This window comes from Centropristis striata, chromosome 13, assembly GCF_030273125.1.
Source record: "Centropristis striata isolate RG_2023a ecotype Rhode Island chromosome 13, C.striata_1.0, whole genome shotgun sequence".
Lineage (NCBI taxonomy): Eukaryota > Metazoa > Chordata > Actinopteri > Perciformes > Serranidae > Centropristis > Centropristis striata.
Genome location: NC_081529.1, coordinates 21,495,679 through 21,520,090, shown reverse-complemented (window position 1 = coordinate 21,520,090; position 24,412 = coordinate 21,495,679). Strand labels below are relative to the sequence as shown.

The 24,412-nt window shown below is 38.4% G+C and overlaps 1 protein-coding gene across 1 annotated transcript; it reads right to left on the bottom strand.

Moving 5' to 3' along the window:
• Positions 1–24,260, bottom strand: LOC131983641 (glutamine-rich protein 2). Its single transcript, XM_059348403.1, has 20 exons — positions 23,634–24,260; positions 18,136–18,216; positions 17,145–17,222; positions 16,933–17,046; positions 15,306–15,726; positions 13,129–13,214; positions 12,863–13,002; positions 12,326–12,422; positions 11,281–11,538; positions 10,663–10,785; positions 9,216–9,284; positions 8,924–9,088; positions 8,703–8,821; positions 5,528–5,593; positions 4,695–4,796; positions 4,317–4,493; positions 3,223–3,376; positions 2,928–3,036; positions 1,817–1,951; positions 1–272 (listed from the first exon to the last, which is right to left on the bottom strand). The coding sequence occupies exons 1-20, from the start codon at positions 24,018–24,020 to the stop codon at positions 166–168; spliced, it is 2,988 nt and encodes a 995-aa protein (XP_059204386.1). The 5' UTR covers positions 24,021–24,260; the 3' UTR covers positions 1–165.
• Positions 24,261–24,412: the final 152 nt, after the last annotated feature.

Sequence of the window (24,412 nt, the reverse complement as noted above, 5' to 3'; positions counted from 1 at the left end):
TTGGTGTCTGACAGGTGATTTATGGGACATTGAGTGCAAAAGCAATAAAATGTTACAACAATAAGCAACAAATCAATAAAATTACAGTAAAAAAGTGTTGAAGTGGGTTACCTCCTCTGTGCAGAAGGTAATTACACATTATAACAGTGGAGTGAGTGTCGCCCCCTATAGGTCGAGCTGGTCGGCTGCAGGCTCTGTGATCTGAGTGACGGAGCTGTGAGAGGTGCAGCCCAGAGCCGACACGGGCCAGTCCCGGCCCGACACGCTGGAGGCTGCACACACACACAGAGACAAGCTGTGCTACTAACATACAGGAAGCTTTCTAGCTCTTGCTTCAATTCATGTTTTCATATGTACTTTTCTTGTCTCAGAATATTTATATATTTTTACCCATATATTTTTATCTGTCAACCACTTTGGTCCAGACTGAAATATCTTCACTCAACTATCAGGTGGATTCAAACGGTTATTATCCTGAGGAACATTTTCTGCCACGGTTCCACTTTAGATTTAAGTCAGGGCTTCATCAGATAAAGTGATAGCTAACATTAAAAGCAGAATAAATTATAGCTCCATATTAATAACAAACGGTTCATTAACACATTAAATGATCAATGTTTAAAGCCCATCATTTAATTTGAATATCTGGCTGATATTCCTTCTGTTTTTTAGGTACCTTCACCAAAAAATGTCAGACTTACATTTAAATTGTTACGAATGCAACAGTAAAAATACACCATGACAGAATTCATTTATACTCAGCAGCCAGATTTCAGAACAGCAGTTTGTAACAACAGAACGGATCTAATGAACAAAATTATCAGATTATCCTGCAAGAATATTTACATTAGGAGATATCTGCATATTAAGATGAGAAAACTTCAGTGCTCATTGCAACTCATACAACGTTTTTTAAGTTCTCATTAAGGGTTAGGGTCTGCCAGGAGACAGGACTTCTGGATTCTAAATAGTAAAACATGTTTAGTTGACATGAGTGACTGTGTAGCTGAAACGGCAGCATGTTGAAAATAACTTTAAAGGGGTATAATCAAATTTATAAATATTCCTAACCTTGAAAACATTAAACATTCAAGACTTTGCACCCTAAAGATATCTCCTCTTCCCTCCCTGCTCTCATTTAATTTGAATATCTGGTTGATATTCCTTTTGTTTCACAGTTCCATATTCTCTTCTCGTGTCTGTATAACTTCTGTTTAGTCCTTGAACAAACAGAACCAGAACCAAACTGCAACAATGGATCTTTTTCCCCAGAAGGAAGCGTTCTGCAGGTATGACAGTCTGAACAGAAGTCGCCCTCAGTTTGACGTCTTTGTCTTCTGTGTTGCAGTGATCGGTGGCCGGCTCCATTAAGTCACTTTACCAAATGAGCCAGGCTTGTTTCTGTTAGACTGACTCATTTTCTTTTTAAAGATTATTTTTTTTGGCATTTTGTTGCTTTATTGATAGTGATAGCTTGAAAGGGGGTGATAGAGGGGAAGACATGCGGCAAAGGGAGCTCAGGCCGGATTCGAACCCGGCTCCGCCGCAGCAAGCACACGGCATATATGGTAAGCGCTCTACCGGTGTGAGCCACCGGGACGCCCCCGACTGACTCATTTTCACTCCATTCAGCCCCACAGAGCAAACTCTGCTGGGAATCTAGTTGAATTAGAATGAGTCAGAACGACAAAAATAAGCCCGGCTTCTTGGGTAAACTCGCCCCGGTTCAGGAGGAGGACGTGTTCACACAATAGACAACACACACTGAACAGAGCGTTGCATGCACAACTTTATATTGTGTGTGTGTGTGTGTCACCTGAGCGGCTGCACTGGGCGCTCTTGGCACTGTGAGGTTGATGAGCCGCAGCGCCGTGTCCTGCCTCCGGAGACGCAGCAGGTCTGTGGGGCAGTGAGGTCTTGGCTTTGTCTTTGGTTTTGCACATTCCTGCAGCTGCCAGAGGAACTAGAGTTAGCAACAAACCGCCAGCTGCAGCTCAATGAGACACTTATATCTGTTCTCATAAATCATGTTGAACAGCAGAGCAGAGACTCTCAGAGCTTCAGGTTTTTGTGCTTCACTTTAACCAGCCAGGCTTTTCATTTGGACTAAAGCTGCAGACCGCTCCTATGATAACTGACAATAACCAACTATCACTACTTTCCAATACATCAGTCAGGCGTGTTCTCATCCCACTGTGCAATTCTTATCTAATTTTTATATTTCTTCTTGTTAAAATCATAATTCCTTATATATTTCTGGTGCTGTACACTTCCCTGTTGTGGGACTTATAAAGAAATGTCTTATCTAAATATTAGGGTTATTTATTTGGACAGTTATAATAACATAAAATTACAAAGATAACAAATAATGTAAAGTGCAGGGAAATGCAGAAAATCCATATGGGCTTATTTAAAGCCTCCATCTAAAATTTCATAATTTCATAATTATAGGTTAGTTATAAGAAATTAATAACAAACTGATATAGAAAAAAACATATGTATAACATCAACAACAAGTTATAATGAAAATAACAAAATAATATAAAAACAAAAATATGAACATGATATACAAGTGTATTTGTGTGTGCATTAGAATTTTAAATATATATATTCATATTTATAAATAAAAACACATATTTGAGAGATATTGATGTCATGAACAGGAAGTATCTGAAGTTTCTGAAAAAGAGGTAGAGATAAGGCATCTGACTCAGATCAGGTTGCCATCCTAACAAAAAGTTTTTGAAGAACCAAAATTACAATCAGATTCAGAATCAGAATTAGTTTATTGCCATTTGCACATACAAGGAATTTGCTTCGGTGTTTTGGTGCATAACAATGAATACGATAAGATTAGTTCTGCAAAAATCTGAAGACATAACAATAAAAATATATTTAATCAATCCATTTAAATAGAATATATTTACCATCTTTGCTGGAGATTGTAGGTAATTTCGTTTCTGCGTTTCTGGCAGATGCGTTCAGGCGACCTTTGTAAATGTGGCCGTCCATTCCGACGATGTCGACCTCCTCCGACTAACCAGTGAGCACACAAACAGAGGACAGTTAACCGATACAAAACAGAGAGAAACATAAAAAAACCTCTTGACCCCGTTCTGTTTGATTACATGGTAAACTCCAGCTGTGCAGGAGGATTCAGGTAATATAAATGATGCATCTTTAGATAAATAGTTAACATGAGAATAAGGTGGCTGAAGGTACCTGGATCAGCCCGGAGTCCCCCTCCGTCTGGATGTGGTGCTTCATGTGCTGCAGGCCGCTGCGTCTCTGGCTGGCAGAGGTGACAGTGTGACTCCCCCCACAGCTCCGTGACATGCCCAAGTAACTGTGGTCAGCCATCTCTGAGACTCGCTCGCTGCTCAGAGAAACAAAAAAAAACACTGAGTCAGCAGTTCATGAACTTGTTTTATACTGCTGCAGCAACAGTGTTTCCCCCAGCGGTTATTAAAGTGCCACTTTGTCTTAAACAAAAAAGCATTCGATACCATAGACGATGAATTGTTGATAGGGTCTGTGTTAGGCCCCTTTCTGTTTATTTAGTACATAAATAACATAGGTGTTTAGTGTTTTGTTTTTTGTTTGTTCGTTTGTATCTAAATAGTTTGATATACTATGGTTGCCTGAAAAAAATAAAACAATAATAATAATAATTATATATATATATATGTACTTATCTGACATTAAGTGGCTATATATAGAGAAACTATCTTATTTGACAGTGTGAAGTACCAGGGGATAGACCTAGATAAGTATTTTTTTACTTCAGCCTACTCCCTTTTTTTCGGACCAAAATGATATAAGGAAATGCATAATGAATATTAACTTGACTGGTTCTTATATTTATCTCATTACTTAGACGGGGCAGTACTGTATGTGTGTAACATATTCAGGCAGGATTAATATTAGAGGAGCAGGTGGGTAATAAAGTATTTCCCCTCCCCTGTAATAAAAGTTTTGGCATTCAATAACAGGAGAAAGCATCACTACCAACGTTAATATCAGTGTGCTTTACAGGTGATGTTACTGAGCTGTGATTTAATTATTAGCTCACATTAAGCTAATTAAAGTCTGTTTAAGTGCTGCTGCAGAGTGATCAATCACATCCCTGCCCTCTCTCTCCTGTCCTGTCTCCTCTCCTGCCCTCTCTCCTGTCCCCTGCCCTCTCCCCTGTCCTGTCCTCTCTCTCCTGTCCTCCCCCTGTCTCCTGTTGCCTGTCCTCTCTACCCTATCCTGTCCCCTTTCCTCTCTCTCCTGTCCTCTCCCCTGCACTCTCTCCTGTCCTGTCCCTGACTCACTGCAGGCCTCTGGTCTGGTAGTGGATCAGGTTGTGTCCTGTCCTGTTGAAGCTGTGTCTGGTCCTCCTGGTGCTCTCTACCTGCCTGCTTATGGCTGTGTGGCTCTCCTGCAGTTGCTCCCTCCTCCTGCTGGAGCTTGCTGCCTCAAAGGTGTGGCGGTTGGTCCCTGGTTTCAGACTGAGACGGCAACACCGGCTTACAGTGGGTCACATACTGACAAACTAACATATTCTCTGAGAGTTTTTAGACTGTAGAAGTGATGTTTGTGCTTCTATTTGTCTGAGTGAATGACTTTGGGAGTCTTGTGCCCCCTGGTGGTGAACAGAGGACACAGTGGATGGAGTGAGAAGGTAAACTGCAGGTCGCTGCTGATCTCACCTCCTGTAGTGCTGTCTGAACTGCTCCAGAGCGTAGACGGTGAACGGCCTGATGGACTTGTGTGAGGGGAATCCAGGAGTGGACGGCAGCTTCACTGAAGGCCTTTTAGTGCCACAAACACAAGAGGACATTAGGTCAGAGAGCAAGGAGGTGATATTCAAGGGTACAATGTAGTTTCATGTTTAAGGTTTGGAATATTCTTCAATTTAAATATAGTTCTTAAAAAATTGTTTTCTTTTATCTAGTATCACAGAGCAAAGTTTGTATTTCATATGGTTTTGAACATATAATACTGGGCGACATGTACTTTGAAATGTACATTTCTTGTGTATTAGCAACCCAATAAAGACACATGTGAAAATATATGTATAAACATATATCTCCTATCAACATAATCTGATTTGTTTCAGCACTCATGTAAACCAAAATCTCGTAGTTTTTTAAAATTTAAAAATCATGTGGCATCTCAAAACCAGGATCAGTTTACAGAATCTTAATCTGTACATATCTCCTAAAGTAAATATTCTTGCAGGATAATCTGGTAATTTTGTTCATTAGATCCATTTTGTTGTTTGAATGGATACAGCTGGAACATGTAAACTGGTGTTCTGACATCATTCAGAGCTAAACATGTCCTCTGCTGATCCCTAATAAAACAATCAACAGTTTCATAAACAATTAAAACGTGTTAATATACACTGGCAATTAGTATAAATGAATTCTGTCACAGTGTATTTTTGCATTCATAACAATTTGGATGTGAGTTTGAAAGTTTTTGGTGAAGGTACCTAAAAAAAGTGTTTGGAATATAAGTGTTGTCAGAATCAACTCACTGTCCGGGGGTGTGCATGAAGACCGGTCGGTCACAGGAGAGGCAGTGAAATCTGTCCACCAGCTGCCTGCAGACAAACACAAACAACAAACATAAACACAAACAACAGCTTTCATATGGAAATAAACATGCTGCGAGCTCACGGCATTTATCTTGAAACTTTGGTCACTAACATTTTGGGGTTTTGTTTGTTTTAGTATCTGCTTGTGCTCTTACATTTATATGGTAATAATAATAATAATAATAATGGTCCAAAATTATATGAAATTGCATGTTTTTGATTGAAAAACTATTCGGTCTTCTACAAACGTAGGGAAACAAATTTTACTAAGCTGGATTGATAATAAAGTATATCAATATATTCGGTCTCCACTAGTTTACTGTAAGATGATGCTGTATGGCAGAAAATAATACTGTTTATTTGTTAGTATAATTCTATGACACTGTATTTATAATTACTCTCTCACATATTAAGATAAGAGAGGGATCAGATATTCCTTTATGAGTCCCACAACGGAAAATTGTGTATAGCAAAAATAGAAGAAGCATCAATAAAATAAAAATCTATCTATAAAAGCAAGAAGCGTCTGTGTGTGTGTGTGTGTATGTGTGTGTGTGTGTGTGTATGTGTGTCTAGGGCATATCTAGCTGACCGTTAGTCAGACTGACCTAAGATTTGGTATGTGGCTTGCGCATGGCAGGAAGGTGTGCATCCTCGATTTTGAAGATTTTTGAATTCATTTTTCTAAATATCATCATTATATACGTAGGACGCTTTGAGGCATTGCACTGTTTCCAATCGGACGCCTTTTAGGGGAGCTCCGCCCCATTGTGTGATAGGCCTACACCTGGTCAGTAACCCAATTCACTCTGGATTTCCACCCTGACTCATCTCATCTGTAAGTCTATTTAGCCTACCTATCTTTCGGAGTTTTAAAGTGCGCTACAAGGTTCGATTTTCCAATAATATTCAAATAGTTTCCAGCGAATATCAATGTTCAATGTGTATGTGCTGGATGGTGTGCATACCTTATGAAAAATAAGTGTTTTATCTACTTAATCTCCCACTATACGAATACATACTTCCTACAGGCACTGCACTAGTAAATACTAAACAAGCAATATAAACTAGAAGAAATATAAATATAACTGAATATGTTAGATTTCTCTGGTTTTGAACAATGTTGAAAACATCTGGGATAATGTCAGTACATAACTTAAGAAAATATAAACATAGGTACACATGTTTGGATGTTTTAATGCGGAAATGTTACGTTTTAACAGTTTAACTTGTTGGTTACGTCACAGCTTGTGATTACTTCCTGTTTAGTAAACCCCTATTTTTTTTTTTTCACATTTTGTCTTTATTTGGAATCACATTTCAATAGCACATTACAGCAGTTATTACCATTATGATAATTGGCATTGTGATCCATATTTTTTTTCAAGTTATAAACAAACAAACTGAAAAATAAAATTAAAAAAATTATAGTTACATAATATTGAACAAAAGAATGGCGTTTCGGGGCGATGAACAATCACCACTTCTCCCAGATTTTCCTCAAATTTGTCTTTCTGAAGCCTCACAGAGAAAGTGATTTTTTCCATTACAAAGATATCGTAGATGATGTCATACCACTCGATGGGCTGTCTGGCTTAAGCCATTTCCTTGTTATAGTTTTTGTAGCAGCTACACTCAGTATGCCAAAAAGTTATTTTGTGTTTTTATCTGAGGATGTAGAGTGCAGAAGCCCATAAAGAAATGTATCCCAATTAAAAGCAATGGGCCTCATTCACCAATATATTCTTAAGAACCTTCTTAGATTCTTTCTTAAGTCCTTCTTAAGAAGATTTCTAAGAAGACCCTACGTCAGATTCATCAACGTGTTCTTAAGCCGCTGAATTGTTCGCAGCCGTGTTCTTAAATTGATGAATGCCATCTCCTCGTAAATTGAGCGGCCGTGCCAGATGAGTCTAATTAACATAGGATTAGCATAGGTAACCGCCCATTAATGCCCATCAAAGGGCCCATAAAAAAGACAGCAGGGCCGTGTGCAGACGCCACACAGAGGAAACAGCAACAGAATGCCTAAAGCAAAGCGTAAATCCATTGGAGCACAGGTAAATAGAAAAAAAAACTTTAGCAGTTCAGAACTGAAAGTTCTGCTGCAGGAGATCACTTGGAGGATGAAAATTAAATTTAGCAGCCAGTGCAGGTTGCAACAACAAACAATTTATTTTCTGGAATAATACTTTTTATATATATATATATATGTGTGTGTGTGTGTGTGTGCAACGTGTGCCCTGTAGGGCAGGAGTTTACCATAGTGTGTAAGCTCAAAATATGTGTTTAGTATTGGACTGAGGGGTTGCAACTTTGGCTTGATTTTATTATTATTTTTTTTTTTATCACATATGAAGCCCTGCAGAGCCAACTTGTAACAGAACCAGAATGGACAGAGCCCTCCTGCAGCAGCAATATATATGCCATTGTTTTGTAGGCCGTGGATGGAGAAATGCCACCTATAAATTGAGTGGTATCACTAATGGACGCCATGATTTCCAATTTTCTTCATACATGTTAAAGCGTTGGCACATTTAATTTAAGTTAAATGAAAAATGAGAAAAAAAATGAAATGAATAAATAAATACATAAATATGACGGAAATTTCATTGTAATGTATTTTATTGAACTTAACAAAAGAAGACAACACAACCATGCCAACATGTCAGCACTGATATGTGCTTAAGAGTACTCCTGAGTGTTCGTAGGATTTGTTCTTACCTAAGAATAATGCTGGATAAGAAAAAATTCATGAATGCCACAATCTTCGTGAAATCTTCGTAAGTAGGACTTAAGAACAAATTTGTTCTTAAGAACGGTTCGTGAATGAGGCCCAATGTTTGTTCCAAATATTGTCACCAATTCTATGTAGATCTTACACCAGAAAGCATTTACATTTGGACAGGCCCAGAACAAGTGATAATGATTTGCTAGCTGGAAGACCCTGAGTGATGTTAATACTGAACAGGTGTGATAAAGAATCTGCTGAGACTCTTCCAGCCAATCACTCTCCAGGAGGTTGAGCTTGTTATTTTCCATTGAAATTCACAATATTTCGTCCAAGTTTCCTCCATACCATAAATCCCTAGTTTTGGTGAGTGTGAGCTCTTACTTCCTGATGCCCGCTGCATCCTCGTGCTCCGGCGCTCCCTGAGCCTGCAGCTTCTCATGGATGTTCTTCCAGCGATCCTCTAGTTGCTTCTTCACAGAGTCCAGCTCGATCCTGTTCAGCTGCAGAGGGGTCAGAGGTCAAATGCCTGGCCACAGACGATCACAGGCAGAGCCCCGACACGTTTCTCTGGGACGTTATAGCTGGAACATCTGGATATTTACCTTACACTCCATCTCTGTGGAGAGTCTGTCGATGACCTGGTGCCAGTCCTGCTCCTGGCCCGTCACCTTGTTGAGCAGCTCGTGGAACATGGCGTTGAGCTGCTCCGTCGCAGAGTCAAACTGCCGCCGGCTCACTTTGCTGTCCAGTGCAGATTTATCAGCTTTCTTCAGTCCGAGGAGACAAGAGGACAGTTTCCTCTGTGTTATGATGCTACACATGATCCTCCCCCCTTTCAGCACAGAGTACAGACCTGCAGGACTTTTCCTTCCGATAACCGGCATGTTTACTTACTATTTCACTCTCCACCATGTGCTTATCGGCCTTCTTCTCATCCAGCTCCTCCGTCGTCTTGTACAGCTCCTGTGCAAACAAGAACAGTAATATTTAGCGACTTGAAAATTTCTAAAGAAATTTTGAGTGTGCTTGACTCTGCATCCATACATACATTATTAGATTACTATTTGAACTGTTTTCAAAATGGAAAAGAGGAGGAAGTCATGTAAGCACCAATCAGAGCAGAGCAATCAACTGCTCCTGTTCCATTTGACGCCACTGAGACAAAAAATCAGGTGAAAGTTCACCTCAAACAGAAAGCATTTTTGGCCAAACCATAGTCCATATCAGTAAACTGTCTTCACTTTGAACATCCTGAGTTCTTCTTGAACGTCTACATTTGTGTTTTGTGAAGAGAAATGAAGAAATGGTTTTTAGAGCAATCAGAAGAAACTGGTACCTCTGCTTTCCTCCAGAAATGTTTACGCCTCTTTACCATGCCGGTCTATGAGGCTGTGGGTGCGTGTTGGTGGATCATCTGTGCGTCCTACGCCCAAACTATAACTCTGACAGCTTTAGCAGTCCAATGTGAGTGAGAAGACGAATTTTCCTACATTTCTATGTATAAATGATTTCTGTAGAGTGGCATCTGCGGCCTCGAGCTCAGTTTTATTTTTTGACAAATTTTTCTCTCCCTTTGCACTCCAGCGATGATGTCATCCACTCTAGCCTCTCCATAGGGTAACATTAGGGGGACTTTTTGGTGTGTTTTTGGCGAATAATTTGATACCTTTTTAGTGTATGTGTGACCAAAACTCTGGGAGGAGTAAAGGTCGACCGAAAAAACCCCCGGAAGAAACTGAAGAATAATAAGCCTGGAGAATAACATAATAAACAGGAAAGGAAGCAGAAAAACATATGTCTGTAACACAACATCAACCTTTTTTAAAGAGTTTTTTACTCTGTTCTTTTCTTGCAAATTACAAATTAATTTTGCTTCACTTTAACAGGTCAAAGTAATAAAAAGATTGGGAACCAATACTGTTCTGTAGTGTGTGGATGGATGAATAATACAGTAATGTAAGTTGGTGCATATTTTCAGTATCAACACCTTGTTTCAAGTGATAAAAGCATTTGATGACTTCACAGGCATTATCACACTGTCAAACCAAATACTAGTGAAAATCTGCTACATTATCTGACAGTCTGACAACAAACAAACACAAAAAATATATATTAATAATAAATGCCAAATCAGAAATGTATGTATATAATGTGTATAGAATGTATGTATATGTCTTATTTTTTATATTCTTTATTCCGTTGTCTACATCTATGTGTATGTATCTTGAGCTGCTGTGAAAACAAAATTTCCCCACTGCGGGATAAATAATCTCTGATTTTATCTTAGTTGAAACAATGTGTTAATAAATACGGCGACAAAGTGAGTTGTTTGTTTGTTTACCTCTATGTGGCTCTGTTTCTGTCTGTTGTCTTCGTGCAGACATCTGCTGGTTTCATGCAGCTTTTCACAGTCGGTCTGAAGCTGCAGGATCGACTTTTGCACATCATTCACCAGCTCCACGTTCTGACACAAACACACACACACACACACACACACACACACTAGCATTTCAGAGATAACTTGTAAAACACCTACACCACATTTCACAATGTTTACTTGATACCAGGTCACAGGATATCTATGTGTGTTGTGTCTAAGAGAAGTGGACTTGTGTTCCATTGTTGAGAATGTCTCACAGGTTAACTAACGACCCAGAAATGACCTCAACGTCTCACCTGGGACCTCCTCCCAGTCATAACTCATCACTTTACATGCATGCTTATAGTTTAAAACATAAGTATCCACCATCATGATATCAGAAGATCTAAAACCAAACTTCATTCTCCAACATATCATGTCTATCTGAGTCTGGTAGAACCGGCTCCCCGCACCATTGTTTTGTTATTTATAAAGATCTCTTCCCACTTCCTTCTTGGCAGTAAATGTGCTGTTGAGCTCTGAGTCAACACATGTGCCTCAGGTGAACTAAGCGGTCTCATGCTATAGATTGTATCTTGCCTCTGTGTCCTTCAGCGGCCGTGCTCTGTCTCCTGTCTGCTGCTGGAGGAGGCTGCTCACTCTGTCCTGCAGCTGCTCATAGTGCTGGAACAGAAGGCCCAGCTTCCTGCCCACGTTCACTGTACCGATGCTGAAAGCTGATCTCTCTTTACTCTGACCGAGACCCTGGCTATCCTCGCCCTCATCCTGCCCCGCTTCACACAGCTCAAAGGTCAAGGACTGCATCATGTCCTCCAACATGCCCCGCAGGTCGTCCAGCTGGGGTCAGAGGGCAGAGAGCTGACATTAGACTCATCTGTTGGCCTCATTCTGGGCTTTTATTACTAACTTTTTACATGCTGATAGACTTGTAACTCTAAACTAACTCAGGTTTATCAGACTGCAGATTCTGCACAGGGTGAGACCTGCTTAGTCATTTTCAGAGCAGTTTTATAAAAGCAATGCTGCACCACACATATGAAAGTAAAGTAACAGCTGCAGCACTTTAGACGTGCAGGAAACAAGTGTTGGGAGAAGTTTTTCTCTTCAGTAGCTGCTGCTTTGCATTTTACAGTTTTACAACTTATCTCTAATGAAACACTTCTCAAACGATAAATGCTCAGAAATATTTGAAATATAGAAATAAAATTAGAGCTTGTGGCTCTAAAACTTTAAATGCTACATTTTGTTTATCAATTGTTTCAATTTAAAAAAAAACCTTGTATTGTCTTCTAAATATCTAAAAACTAAACTTAAACCTGAAATAACTACATTTTAAGCAACTTGAGGGTAGAAAGAAGTCGTAGGTTTTTGAATGGCGTTATATTTTATGACCTCATTACCTCAGAAAAAAAGGTTTAGAATTCAAATGTAAGTATTATAAATTAATCTATAAAGCTGCAATCTATTCAGTACGCTCCATTTAGGTAAATGATTCAGGTTTAAAAACAAACAAATAAAAGGTCTAAGCTGCTGCTGCTGTGACACAGATGATACTCAGAATAAACAACAGCTGAGTCTTTACATTAATGACCCTAACACTCAGAGACTCGTCCTCCTGTCTGACCTGATCTTGTAGCTGTCGGTCTGTTGTTCTCTCCTCTGATGACGCCTGTTTAACCTTCAGCTGCCTCACGTCCTCCTCAAGCTTCTGCACACACTTCCTGCACACGACGGTACCAACAAGAACATCTGAACTCATCTGAACGCTAACAAAGGGCTGAAACATCACACTAACTGATTGTGGACGTATGAACTGCAAAATAAAGGTTTAGTTTTTATATTCTAACAAATGAACTGCACTGATGGTTTGTCTGCAGTGTTCCACTGGAGAACAAATTATTTCATTTGTTGGTGGATAAATAAAACTGGAAAAGTTAAAATAATTTCTTTATTTGTTGAACATAAACTTTGTTTGCATGTAATTGTTTTGAGGCTCAGAAATATGTCAGGCGACAAGCATAAAAGTCCGAATTTGTGGACAACCACTGTAGTTTTTAACCCAAACAAAGGATGTCATGATAGAATTTAATAATCATGACTGTGATGTTATTGTAAACCCTCCTTTGCCACTGATCTGTCTCCCTGTGTCTCCTGTCTTTACCTGAGGTAGGACAGCTGCTGTCTGAGCTCCTGAGACGCTCTGCTGTCTGACTTCTCGCTGCCTGAAGCTGCCACTGAGCTCATTTCCATTTCTCTGTCTTGGCTCGTTAGGTTCATAAACATGTCCTCCAAACTGTCCAGCTTTGGACAAGACACATTAAACCATCAGAACCAGAAGAGTATCACGTGACCATGTGATACTGAGGAGTTTGTGCTGAAAGCAGGAATATCTCTTCTGGATCCTCTGCTTTTGTGTTTCTCACCCACCTTTTCTCTGTCACTCATCAGGCTGTCTATCAGAGCTCTCTGCTGCTTCAGTTGCTCCATCAGGTCTTTGGACACGTCCCGTGAACCTTCATGTACAATAAGACATCATTAGTACGGCTCAGGAAGGAAACAGATCCAGGATAAAAGCTGCTAAAAAACTTCTGCAGGAATACCTAATAAGTGTTTGGGAAATAGGGCTAGTTGCAGAGAAGATTGATTCACTCAGATATTATCATTCAGGCTGTCTTTTTATCAGTTCTGGATTATTCTGATGTTATCTATAGACATGCTTCTGCCTCCACTCTCACTCCACTGGACTCTGTTTATCACTCTCCACTCCCATTCATCACTGGAGACAGTTACTCCACCCATCATTGCATCCTATACAACAAGGTGGTATAGGCACCTTTATCTGTGAGATGAGACATGCACTGGTTCCTTTTCATTTATAAAGTCTTTATAGGCGACATGCCACCATACCTCAGCACTTTATTAAACCGATCACATAGTAATTATCCAAATGCTCTAGTGATTGCTTAATGCTCAATGTTCCCTGGACAAATACTGAATTTGTAAAAAATACTTTCAGTTTTCCTGCTGCTTCTACCTGGAACGTATTACAACATTCACTCAAATTCAACACAAGTATAAGTAAGGGCCAGTTTAAAACCATGATAACCAATAACTCTGCCTTTCACTGCAACTGTTTTTAATATTTTCAAGTGTTCTGTCTGTGCTAATTGTTCTTCATTTTGTTTTCTCTGTACTCTTGACATCATCGTAAATGAGGGGTTGCCCTCAATGATTCCTTGAGAAATAAATAAAGGATAAATGAAAAAAAGAAAAGAATGAAATCAACCGTCTCATGTAACTGACGTCAGAACTCCAACTGGTACAGATCACTGAACGCCAATACTACCAGACACAGGAACAGTTTTTCCAGGCTGTGGAATACACTGGACCGATCATCCACTACCTGTATATGTTGTTTATTTCTTCACTATTTGTATATATATAGGTTATATATTCCACCTTTGAAAATCTCCTGAAGACCCAGCTCTTCAGAGATAACCTTCTCTCCTAGCACCACACCACAGCTGTACTCCTTAAAGAATCCTCACTAGCACTTATTGCTGCACTGACGCCTCTTATCGCACTATAGCTTGATTGTTTCCCTTTTTCTGTAAGTTGCTTTGGATAAAAGCGTCTGCTAAATGACTAAATGTAAATGTAAATATATGTACATTTTGTTAATTGTTTATTAAGTAGAGGCAAGAAATTTGATTTCTGCAACTTTCTTGCCTCTACTGGACTACGGCAATCTGCTTTTTATCAATGCAACTAATCAGAGCCTTAAGAAGTTGGACTGTGTTTATCATTGTGCTCTGCGTTTCATTACTGACTTGGGAAATCGCACACATCATTGTACTTTGAATGCCACGGCTGAAATGCCATCTTTGTATGTTCGTAGGCAGTCTCATTGGTTAGTTTTTATCTTTAAATCTATTCTTGGGCTACTCCCCTCATACCTGTGTGCATACATGTGTCAAAACAAAACTCGACATGGTCTACGCTCTCAAAATATTGTACAGATGCTGGTGCAAAGAGTGAAAACTGAGTTAGGTAAGAAAGCTTTTAGTTAATCTGCCCCTTTATCATGGAATAATTTGCAAAATGACTTGAAACTGTCTGAACTGATCACAACTGGTGAATTCAAATTCGATTCTAAAGGATAAAGAAATCATTTCCCTTGGTCCGTGTGACTGCTCCTTATGAGTCGGCTACTGAGGCTCCTTCAGTGTTGTTGTGATGGCTGTATTTTTATTTAATTGTTTATGATTTAAATGTTGTTAATTGTTTAAATGTTGTAACTTGTCTCTTTTTGTGCTGCTTTCTTGGCCAGGTCTCTCTTGGAAAAGATGTTTTTTAATCTCAATGAGACTTTTACCTGGTTAAATAAAGGATATACTGTATATTTGTGCACATTGATCACTTTATTCTGTGTTCAACTGTTTGCCTATTTATATTTCACTATCTCTGAGAACACTGCAAAAACAGGAGTCAAATTCATTGTATGTTAAACACAAACTTGGTCAATAAAGCTGATTCTGATTCCAAAAGCAAACATGTCATACTGCATTTAAATGAAGCTGTAGTTTGAACTGTGAGAGAGTTACCTTTGTTAGGTATGAGCTCTTTCAAGTGTGTCAGCTGGGACTGGTCCACCTTTCCTTCCTCCAGCGCAGCAGCACGAGCTTCCAGCTTGTTGAACCTCTCCTTCAGCTTGCCAATGTCCTTCAGGGCCTGCACCGTCTCCGAGTAGCGCAGCGAGCCGCTGGGCTTTCTGGTCAGGGGCACACCAGCAGCCATGAGGCCTGTGTTAGGATCAGCCTGCTGCTGAGGCTCTGACAGGACGGACGCAGCGTCTGTGGCCGTCCGAGTGTCTGCTGAAATGTGTCCAGCGGACCCTTCGGTGTCGTCCACAGGGTGGGGGGAGGAGGGTGTGCTGACATGAGAAGGTGCAGTGTTTGCAGCAGTCGAGTTATTGTTGAAAGGTGTGTATGTGGCTGGATCAACAACCCCTGAATTTACAAGCTCCTGTGAAAAATAAACAGAGGCATGTTCAAGGACACAATGCTCAGGTTTCTGCTTCATTTCAACTGTTAACGTCACAGATTTTAAAGTGTTTTCATCAGTCTGTTGGTGGATAAAATCAGTTAGAAATGTTTACAAATCGTACAGAATACAGAAAAATTAACAGATTTGAACTCTAAATAAAATGGCAATACTTGTCCACATAATAGACGGATATATTTTAGCTGACTAACAAAAGCTTTGGAAGAAGCCTCTCTGACTTGCTTTTGTGCTGTCTGACTGTGTACAGATAACACTGCCCTACAAAGCCTAACTGCAGTAACTACGTTTTTGGTCGAAATTGAGTGATAACTATAAATGAACTCATTGATGTTTAGATGATGATGATGATTAGATTTCAATTTTGCTTTATTTCAGATAAATAATAATGTAAAATTGCAGTAACTACAAAATCCACTGTAATACAGTGTAGCCTTGTATTTCTTCTTTGTGTTGAATAGTGAAGGCAAGAACAATATAAATTATAAGTTTATTTGATAGAGAAATTAATATCTAGATAGTGATTAAGTAAAACAGTGAGATAAAACTATATAAATACTAAAATAAAACATTACTTTATAATATCAAGTCTAAAATACACAAATCTTTGAATACAGTTGTTTAACACTTTCAAAACAACATTGTAGTTACTGCACTCTGTTTGTGCATTACTATTAGATCTTTTTACAGCAATGCAAAACCAGTGTGCAGTAACTACATTTTTGGGGTCAAAGGTCAAATAAATCGTCATGATTTTTTAGAATAAAAATGGCGTTGTCAATACATGTAGAAATAAGTGTCATATCACTAACCTACCTATTACCCATTTGGCTGGCCAGTTAAAAAACGTTAAAAAACTTTAAAGCCGTTTTTCTCAGTTTTACCCTTTGCGTAGTTACTGCAGTTAGACTCTGTAGGACAGAACAGATAAGGCTGATCTAATCATGTATATAAATGTGAGGCTGTCAGATTCTCTTAAGAATGTTTGGTAAAGTTTAGTTCACACTACAGTTTTTGGAGCTCCCTGACAAAAGGCACAGATCACAAGCAACTCAACGTTGGCTTAAGATCTCCATGTGTAAACATTAAATTACGGACCCATTTCATTGCATATGATATGACATGATGTGATGTCTTTAGTTGTAGTGATAAAAGGTGTTTGGATCTCACCTGCTGCAGGTTTTCTCTCTCGCTGAGCAGCGTCGACTGCATGACGTCCCAGGACACAAACTGACTCAGCTCCTCTGGGTCTGGATACTTCTGCAGTGTTTCCCTCAGAGATCTCTGACACAGCGGAGACATCACGGGAGATTCAGATTGTAGTTTAAACAGTGAGAACAGAAGGGAGAACAGCTGGTGTTACTCTGTGTCAACACACTCACCACAGTTTCCTCCAGAGCGAACACACGGTGGCAGCACTGCTCCATGTCTGAGACCGTCTCTGCCTCATCACCAACCATCTGACAAGAAACACCTCACTGTAAGAGTGTAATTAACTCTGGGGGGTCCTGTTATTCCCTCCAATTCATATTCAATCACCAAAACCTCTCTGCACAGTTTCCTCTGACTCTCTGGCCACCAAATTCCAAAATTTGTTCAAGAATTTTTCCTTTTTTTAGGCTGATGCATGATAAAATATGGAGACAGACATTAAAAGCTTCATTCAAAACCTCAGAAGAAGCTTTAAATTATTTTTAAAAAACTGTCACAGCATTACTCATGTCTTTTTGTAGATTTTGTGTATTAATAATACAGCAATTTTCAGTATTTATTGTTGTAAATGTATATATGATTTATATCTGCATTTATTACATCCTGCCATGTCATCTGCACTCTACCCATTTAACTCCTGACACTTTATTTTATTTTTATATTGTTATTTTTAATATTTATATTTATATGATATATTGTTGTAATTTTATTTAATTTTAATTTTTATTTAGATTTTTTTAAATTTAATTTCCTTTGGGATTAATAAAGTTTTATCTTATCTTATCTTACATTTTTATACGACTTTAATTCATTTGGAAAGTATGAAAACTCAATTTACAATAATTATATTAAAGGCTGTAGTTACTTCATGGAGAAATGATGACTCTTTATGTGTAATTAAAATGATTTTTGAATTGAATAACCCAAACATATTCAATGTAATGTCACATACGAATTAAATATTAAATTGATTCTTAAATAATTTGAAAAGGTTGCAGATAAATTTGCAGAAATCGACTAATTTATGTCTCTCATGTCTTCAATCTTAAAGTTCAAACGATCAGTGTCTCTTTTAACCATCAAACACATTTTTCAATTTCATGATGTCATAATTACTTTTACTATCATTATATTATGGTAATTATTTTGATCAGGTCTGACCTCCTGCTGGTTGTGGAGCTTCTTCAACTCTACCTTCAGATCGTCTTTTTGGCTGTGGAGCTCCTGAATGAGCATCAGGGCCTGAAATCAGACAGACACTTCAAAAATCACTCATTGTTCATAAAGTTTAAATTACTTGTTTTCTACATCATCAACAATACAAGTCTGATTCCACAAAAGTTGGGACACTGAATTTAGAATTCAGTTTATATTTACAAGAACAAAAGTCTTCCGTTTTGAAGATAAAATAAATTGTATTTGTCCTGTTTTGAATGAAATATATGCCAAAAGGATTAAAATATAATCACATTCTGTTTTTTTATGTTTCAGAACACTTTTTTGGGGTTCAGGGTTGTGTTAAAAGCTTCTCACTGCAGAGCTCAAACGCCTCAGTTTGAGGACTTTGACAGTTTAAACTTAAGAAACGTTTCAGTAATCTGACTCAGAGGAAACATCCCTCTGACCTTTGACCCCCAGTGACCCCCAGAAACACAAACCCTGGCTCACAGATGAGACTAATCAGCTGTTACACTTGTTTCCACATGCACAGGTTATTTCAATTTCCTGTCAGGCTGTCCGGGTGTGTTGGCAGAGTAAACATGTGTGTGTGTGTGTGTGTGTGTGTGTGTGTGACACAGATGAAACAAAGGACATTCCTGAGCTGTATGTGAGTGTGTTTAACTTGTGTTGAATGTGTCCGGACATGAAGTGATGCATAGCGACCCCACGGAGCTGAATCACTAACAGCTGGTTAATAAGTGGCAACATACTGCAGGACTCATAGTGACCCGTAACTGACCCGGACTGCTTCATCTTATGGAGCATTTCTACTCTGCAAACTACAGTTTTATGTCTTTGTTATGTTTATTTAAAGCAGGACGGTGCATTAATCAACAATATTTTGCCCTAACATGGGGATATTATTTTAAATTAATTCTCATTTGAATGCCTCACCATCATCCAGAGCCTGTATTGATTGTTAAATGTAAAAATGTCTCCATCATTCAGATCACAGCTTTCTGTTGTATACATTTTACATTTCAGCAACCAGATGATTCAAAATGCTGAATTGCAACAAAATAATCAAGTCAAAGTGCAAAAGCAACATCACATTTAAATACAACAGTTATTAAAGAGCCAAGAGATTCAAAGGCAGCAGCAGGAAACTGAAAAGTCCTCAACATTGAAATCAAAGAACTGAGAGGAGCAGCAGACCTGCAGTTTGTTTTGAGATGTATGGTTCATAACAGGGTTTTTCACATCCATGTGTGAATATTCTGAAGAATTTAAAGTTTATTGCTTTATAAAAGAGTGCATTTGTGCTTACTTAAAATGACATATTATCATTTATCGCATTAATCTCTGGGACAATCTATCATGACAGGCCTGGTGGTGTGGCCTTTGACATTAAGAAGTCGACTTTACTGAACTATTAAATGCATTAAACAAATCAAAACAGCGCCTGTGTAGGGCTGGGCAATATATATATATATATATATATATATATATTCACATTGTTAAATGTGACATGGAATTAGACCATATCGCATATATCGATATAGTCAAATTTTTTTTCTTTCTTAATATATAAATGCTGCCCTTACTAGGGTTTGTCAAAAAATACCCCACCTTTTACCCTTAGTGCAAAAAATGTTTACTTCTTAAAAAGTGCTATAAAAATACAATATATGAATATTTTTTTCACTTTCAATGCATTTAAACTTTTGACAAACTTCAGTCCTGATCATAACTATAAAATGTACATGCATTTCTTAAATCATTTTAACTCTTTAATGCCCTTTTAGGAATGTTAACCCACATGTTTTGAATGATAAAAACATTCAAAATATGAAATATTTTCCATATAATAAGTGCAAACTGGAATTTATTGGGGGGGATTATTAAACCCTTGGATACATCAATAATTGACAACAACATTGATTTAAATGCATTATTAATTTTTGAGCAGTGTGAGTTTATAAAAAAATACCCCACCTTTTACCCTTGGTGCAAAAAATGTTCACTTCTTAAAAAGTGCTATACAAATATTAAATATGAATTTTTTTTTTCACTTTCAATACATTAAATCTTTTGACCAACTTCAGTCTTGATCATAACTGTAAAATTTACATTTCTTAAATAATTTTAAACCTTTAATGCCCTTTTAGGAATGTTAACCTACATGTTTTAAATGATAAAAACACAAAATATGAAAAAAATATGAGTGTGTGTCAGTGAGAGAGTTCAGTCAGTGGAGCAGGAGCTGCAGATCATTTTCATGTGTACTTTGCATGAATACTTGCTGCTTTTGGCCTCTTCTGCCAGAAGCGGGCCCTTGATTAAAATAAAATGTATTGATTATTGATTTCAATAAAACTACTTGTGACATGTCATATTTGGCTTTGACTGAACATTTGCTCTCGCTTTGCGATAAAAATATTGGGATATATATCGTATATCGATATTCAGCCTAAAGATATCAGGATATGACTTTTGGTCCATATCGCCCAGCCCTACGTCTGTGTCACTCTTTAGTCTGCTGCTTCGGACGCTAACTGGACTGAATGTTGGTGCACTTTGATCCACAGACGTCACTCAGCTGTTCTCAGAGTCCCATCATGCACCGCGGGGCTTCCACAGCCAAACAGACATTTTATGAAAACCGTTGGTGTGACAGGTGAATGGTTGAAGCGTGGCGCTGCCTGACATGTGGCAGATACTGTGGTGACGCTGCAGATGGGGGCTGCTTGGTGGACGAGGGCACGCCAGGTCACCTCGCCACAGTGAAGTCAGCGGATACGCATTGACCCGGACGATGCCCACAGAGGACATGAATGATTCAGACGGGCTTCTGAAAGACGCAGCATCACCTGCACCTGCCCGATGTCCTGCTTTTCACCTGACAGCTATTCATCCCCTGACAGCCAGAGTCATCTCTGCAGGGGACTAATTACCCCCTATCACACAGAGGAGGGGCATCAAGAGCCAGGGAGGAAAAGGTGACGCAGAGCTGGACAGTGTCCCAGAAACCCTCCACCTTTAACACTAATCACACTGTCCTTATTCCTCCTCTTCAGGTCTTTGTCTTTCTAAGATAAAGGTTTGTGTAATCCTGAAAATCCTCCTCTCTCCTTAGCCCTCGCTTGGAAGTTGCCTGACAGAAACCTGAACAGAGACACGCAGAGGTCATTTGAGATGTCAGGGTGGCGCCCATCTCCTATTGTCCTCTGCTGTCAGCAGCCGCTTAATACTACGCTGAAATGTTCACTGCAGCCTGCCACATACACAAGAGAAGAAGAAGAAGAAGAGCCACTGCTGCCTCAGACTCACAGCTCTTTCACTCTTTAAAGAAAATGTCATTTCACCTGAAGCTCCGCCCCCTCATCAGTGATGTCACAGCAGGTTTATCATCTCTACTCTGGGTGTGGTCTCTGACACAATCAATCAAATCAAAATTACTTTATTCATCCCTGAGGGGAAATTCAGTTAGTCTGGTAGAATCTCTGTTAGAATGAGACAGCCTGATGGCTGTAGGAGAGAAGGATCTTTTAAATCTCTCCGTCCTGCAACGGAGAGAGAGGAGCCGTCCACTGCTGTTTTTTTGGTCCATAAAGGTTTTGTGTAGCGGTAAAGGTTTTTCCCAATGCTGAGTGTACCTATGTACATTTACTAAAGTACTATATTCTAGTACAATTAATTTGTACTTGCACATTACTTGAGTATTTCTCCTTATTTTTATTCATTTATTTTGTTCCTTTCGTGAAGGTGGACAACAAAATGTGTACAGAGACACACTCTACACCTTCATGATTGGAAAGGAGCAGCAAGAAGAAAACATTTCTTATGTTTGTCTGCCCCCTACTTGAACAATAAAAAAAAAGATGGTCTGACATCACAAACAATTGATTTTCAGTAGCCTACACCAACAAAACTTTGATTATAACAAAACACTTGAAACAACAAAAACAAACAAAACAAGACAAAAAACAAACAAAAACCCATATAAGTACATGTTTAAATCTCAAAAACAAAAGACCAAAAAACACTACTTTATTCTTCTACTCGACCACATCTCAGAGGTAAATAATGTATTGTTTACTTCACTACATTCATTTGTGTCTTCAGTTACTTTGCAGAATTTATATAAAATAGAATCAACAAACAAATTATAATATTGTTATATTATGACAAAAGCTGGCTTCACATTTTCCATTTACATGTGCATTTACATATGATAATACATAATAATACAGTATATGGTCGGTGCTGGATTATTTGTTCAATAGTTTACTTTAAAAAAGAAAAAATCCCCCTGGGAGTGTTTTACTATCATATCATTATTATTATTATTATTATTATTATTATTATTATTAATAATAATAATAATAATAATATTAATGCTGGTGCATTAAGTAGTGTTTACAGTGTGTTTGGCTGAGGCAGAGCTAGCTTTAAATATTGTTTATACTGTTGTTGGGTAGTTTCATTGTAATGTAATGAGAATATTTACTCAAGTCTGTCAAATTATAAGGTTCTTGTCCATTTTATGCTACATTATAATTATACTTTGCTTTTAGCTGCACCACATTTATCTGACATAACTTAAGTTGCAGATTCAGATTTAAAATATCGAACAATAATAAATAAATGATGTGTTATTACAGATTAAGATAAAACTTTAAAAAGACACCAATCAGTATAAAAAGTAATTATAATTAGCTCAATTTTTTCCAGATGCATTAAAGTGATGAACACAATCATGCATTAATAATCCAGTCATATAACATACATCGTTTCCAAATGGGGAACTTTACTTTTGACACTTTAAGTATATTTGATACCAAGACTTTTGATTGCAGGGCAATTTTACACTATAGTATCAGTACTTTTAGATAAGTAAAGAAAGACTTCACCACCAAATGGTGCATTTGATTTTCCTATAGAAAATTATAAAATAAATGTAGTGAAGTAAAGATGAAAATTCAATTTAAGTGGAGTCAAATGAAAATGCTCAAGAATAATTTGTACTATACCACAGTACTTGAGGAAACGCATGTATAAAACACTGTATATAACATTTCCAATATATATAATAATAATAAATAATAAATTTGATTTATAAAGCGCTTTAAAAGGTACTTAAAGTCGCTTTACACAATACTACACAAATAGATAGAAAATACAGAGAATAAAACCAGAAATGAAAGTTTATGAGTTCAGGTTTGGCGGTGGGAGTCAAGTCTTATAAGCAGTTTATTTATTTTTATAGTTAGATTTGTCACAATACAAATTTTTTGACCGTTTGAATTTCTTTTAAAACAAATATTTAGATAGCTACATTAAAGGAATATGATTTTGTATTTGAGTATACTGCTAATAATAATAATAATAATAATAATAAATGATTAATTATAATACTTAAAATAATAATAATAATAATAATAATAATAATAATAATAATAATAACGTTTTTATACTGAACGAGCCGTTGCTCTCACCTTGGACACGCCGTCCTCGCAGGTCTGGATGCGGGACTCGAACCTCCACTGGCCGCCTGAAGCGGGACGGGACGTGGGGGCGACCCGCTCCTGCAGCTCTGTGCCGGGCTGAACCTCCTGCTCAGCCACGGAGATGTCCCTCTGAGCCCGGAGCGGGTCCTCCTCCGGGTGCTGGTCCTGTTCCAGAGCGGTGATCCCCTCCAGGGCGTCCTGGTACTCCTCACCGGGAGGAGTGTCCCTCCACCTGGTCTTCATCTCCCGGATCCCCAGCTGCCGGAGCACGGCGTGGAGCAGGGCGTGCAGGGCGCTGAAGTTGACAGCTCCTTTATGAGGCGTCTCGATGGCTAAATTCAACAGGTCGAACAGGCTGATGTTCTGCTCCGACATCTTTGTTTTAATGTTAATACGACCGTTAAAGTTAAGCGTTAACGTTGGCTCGCTTATCAAACTATATTTAGCGAACTAACTCCGCCTTGTCACGATCCCTGCCTTAACTACTTGTTACAACACATTGGATAAAGTATAAATATATTTTTTGAATTCACTTTGGTGTCTCTCTAACGTTGTTAACGGTTACCGGCATCCCCGCGGCGGCGTCGGTCATCACGGTGTCTGTTGGCTGAATGTCCGTTAATGATGTTCAAGGGAAAACAGCAACTGCGGCTGCATCAAGCCAGACACATTCACCGGAAACACAGCGAGAAGCCCCTTCAAAGTAAAACTATGAACACTGATACATAACATGTCTGCATTATAGGTGTTATATTACATGGAATTAC

Coding starts and splice junctions, on each gene's coding strand:
- LOC131983641 (XM_059348403.1), bottom strand. CDS start 24,020: ATGTCGGAGCAGAACATCAGCCTGTTCGACCTGTTGAATTTAGCCATC. Junction 13,003..13,128: donor TGATGAGTGACAGAGAAAAG/GTGGGTGAGAAA, acceptor TCTTGTCCAAAG/CTGGACAGTTTGGAGGACAT. Junction 4,494..4,694: donor TTCAGACAGCACTACAGGAG/GTGAGATCAGCA, acceptor TTGCCGTCTCAG/TCTGAAACCAGGGACCAACC.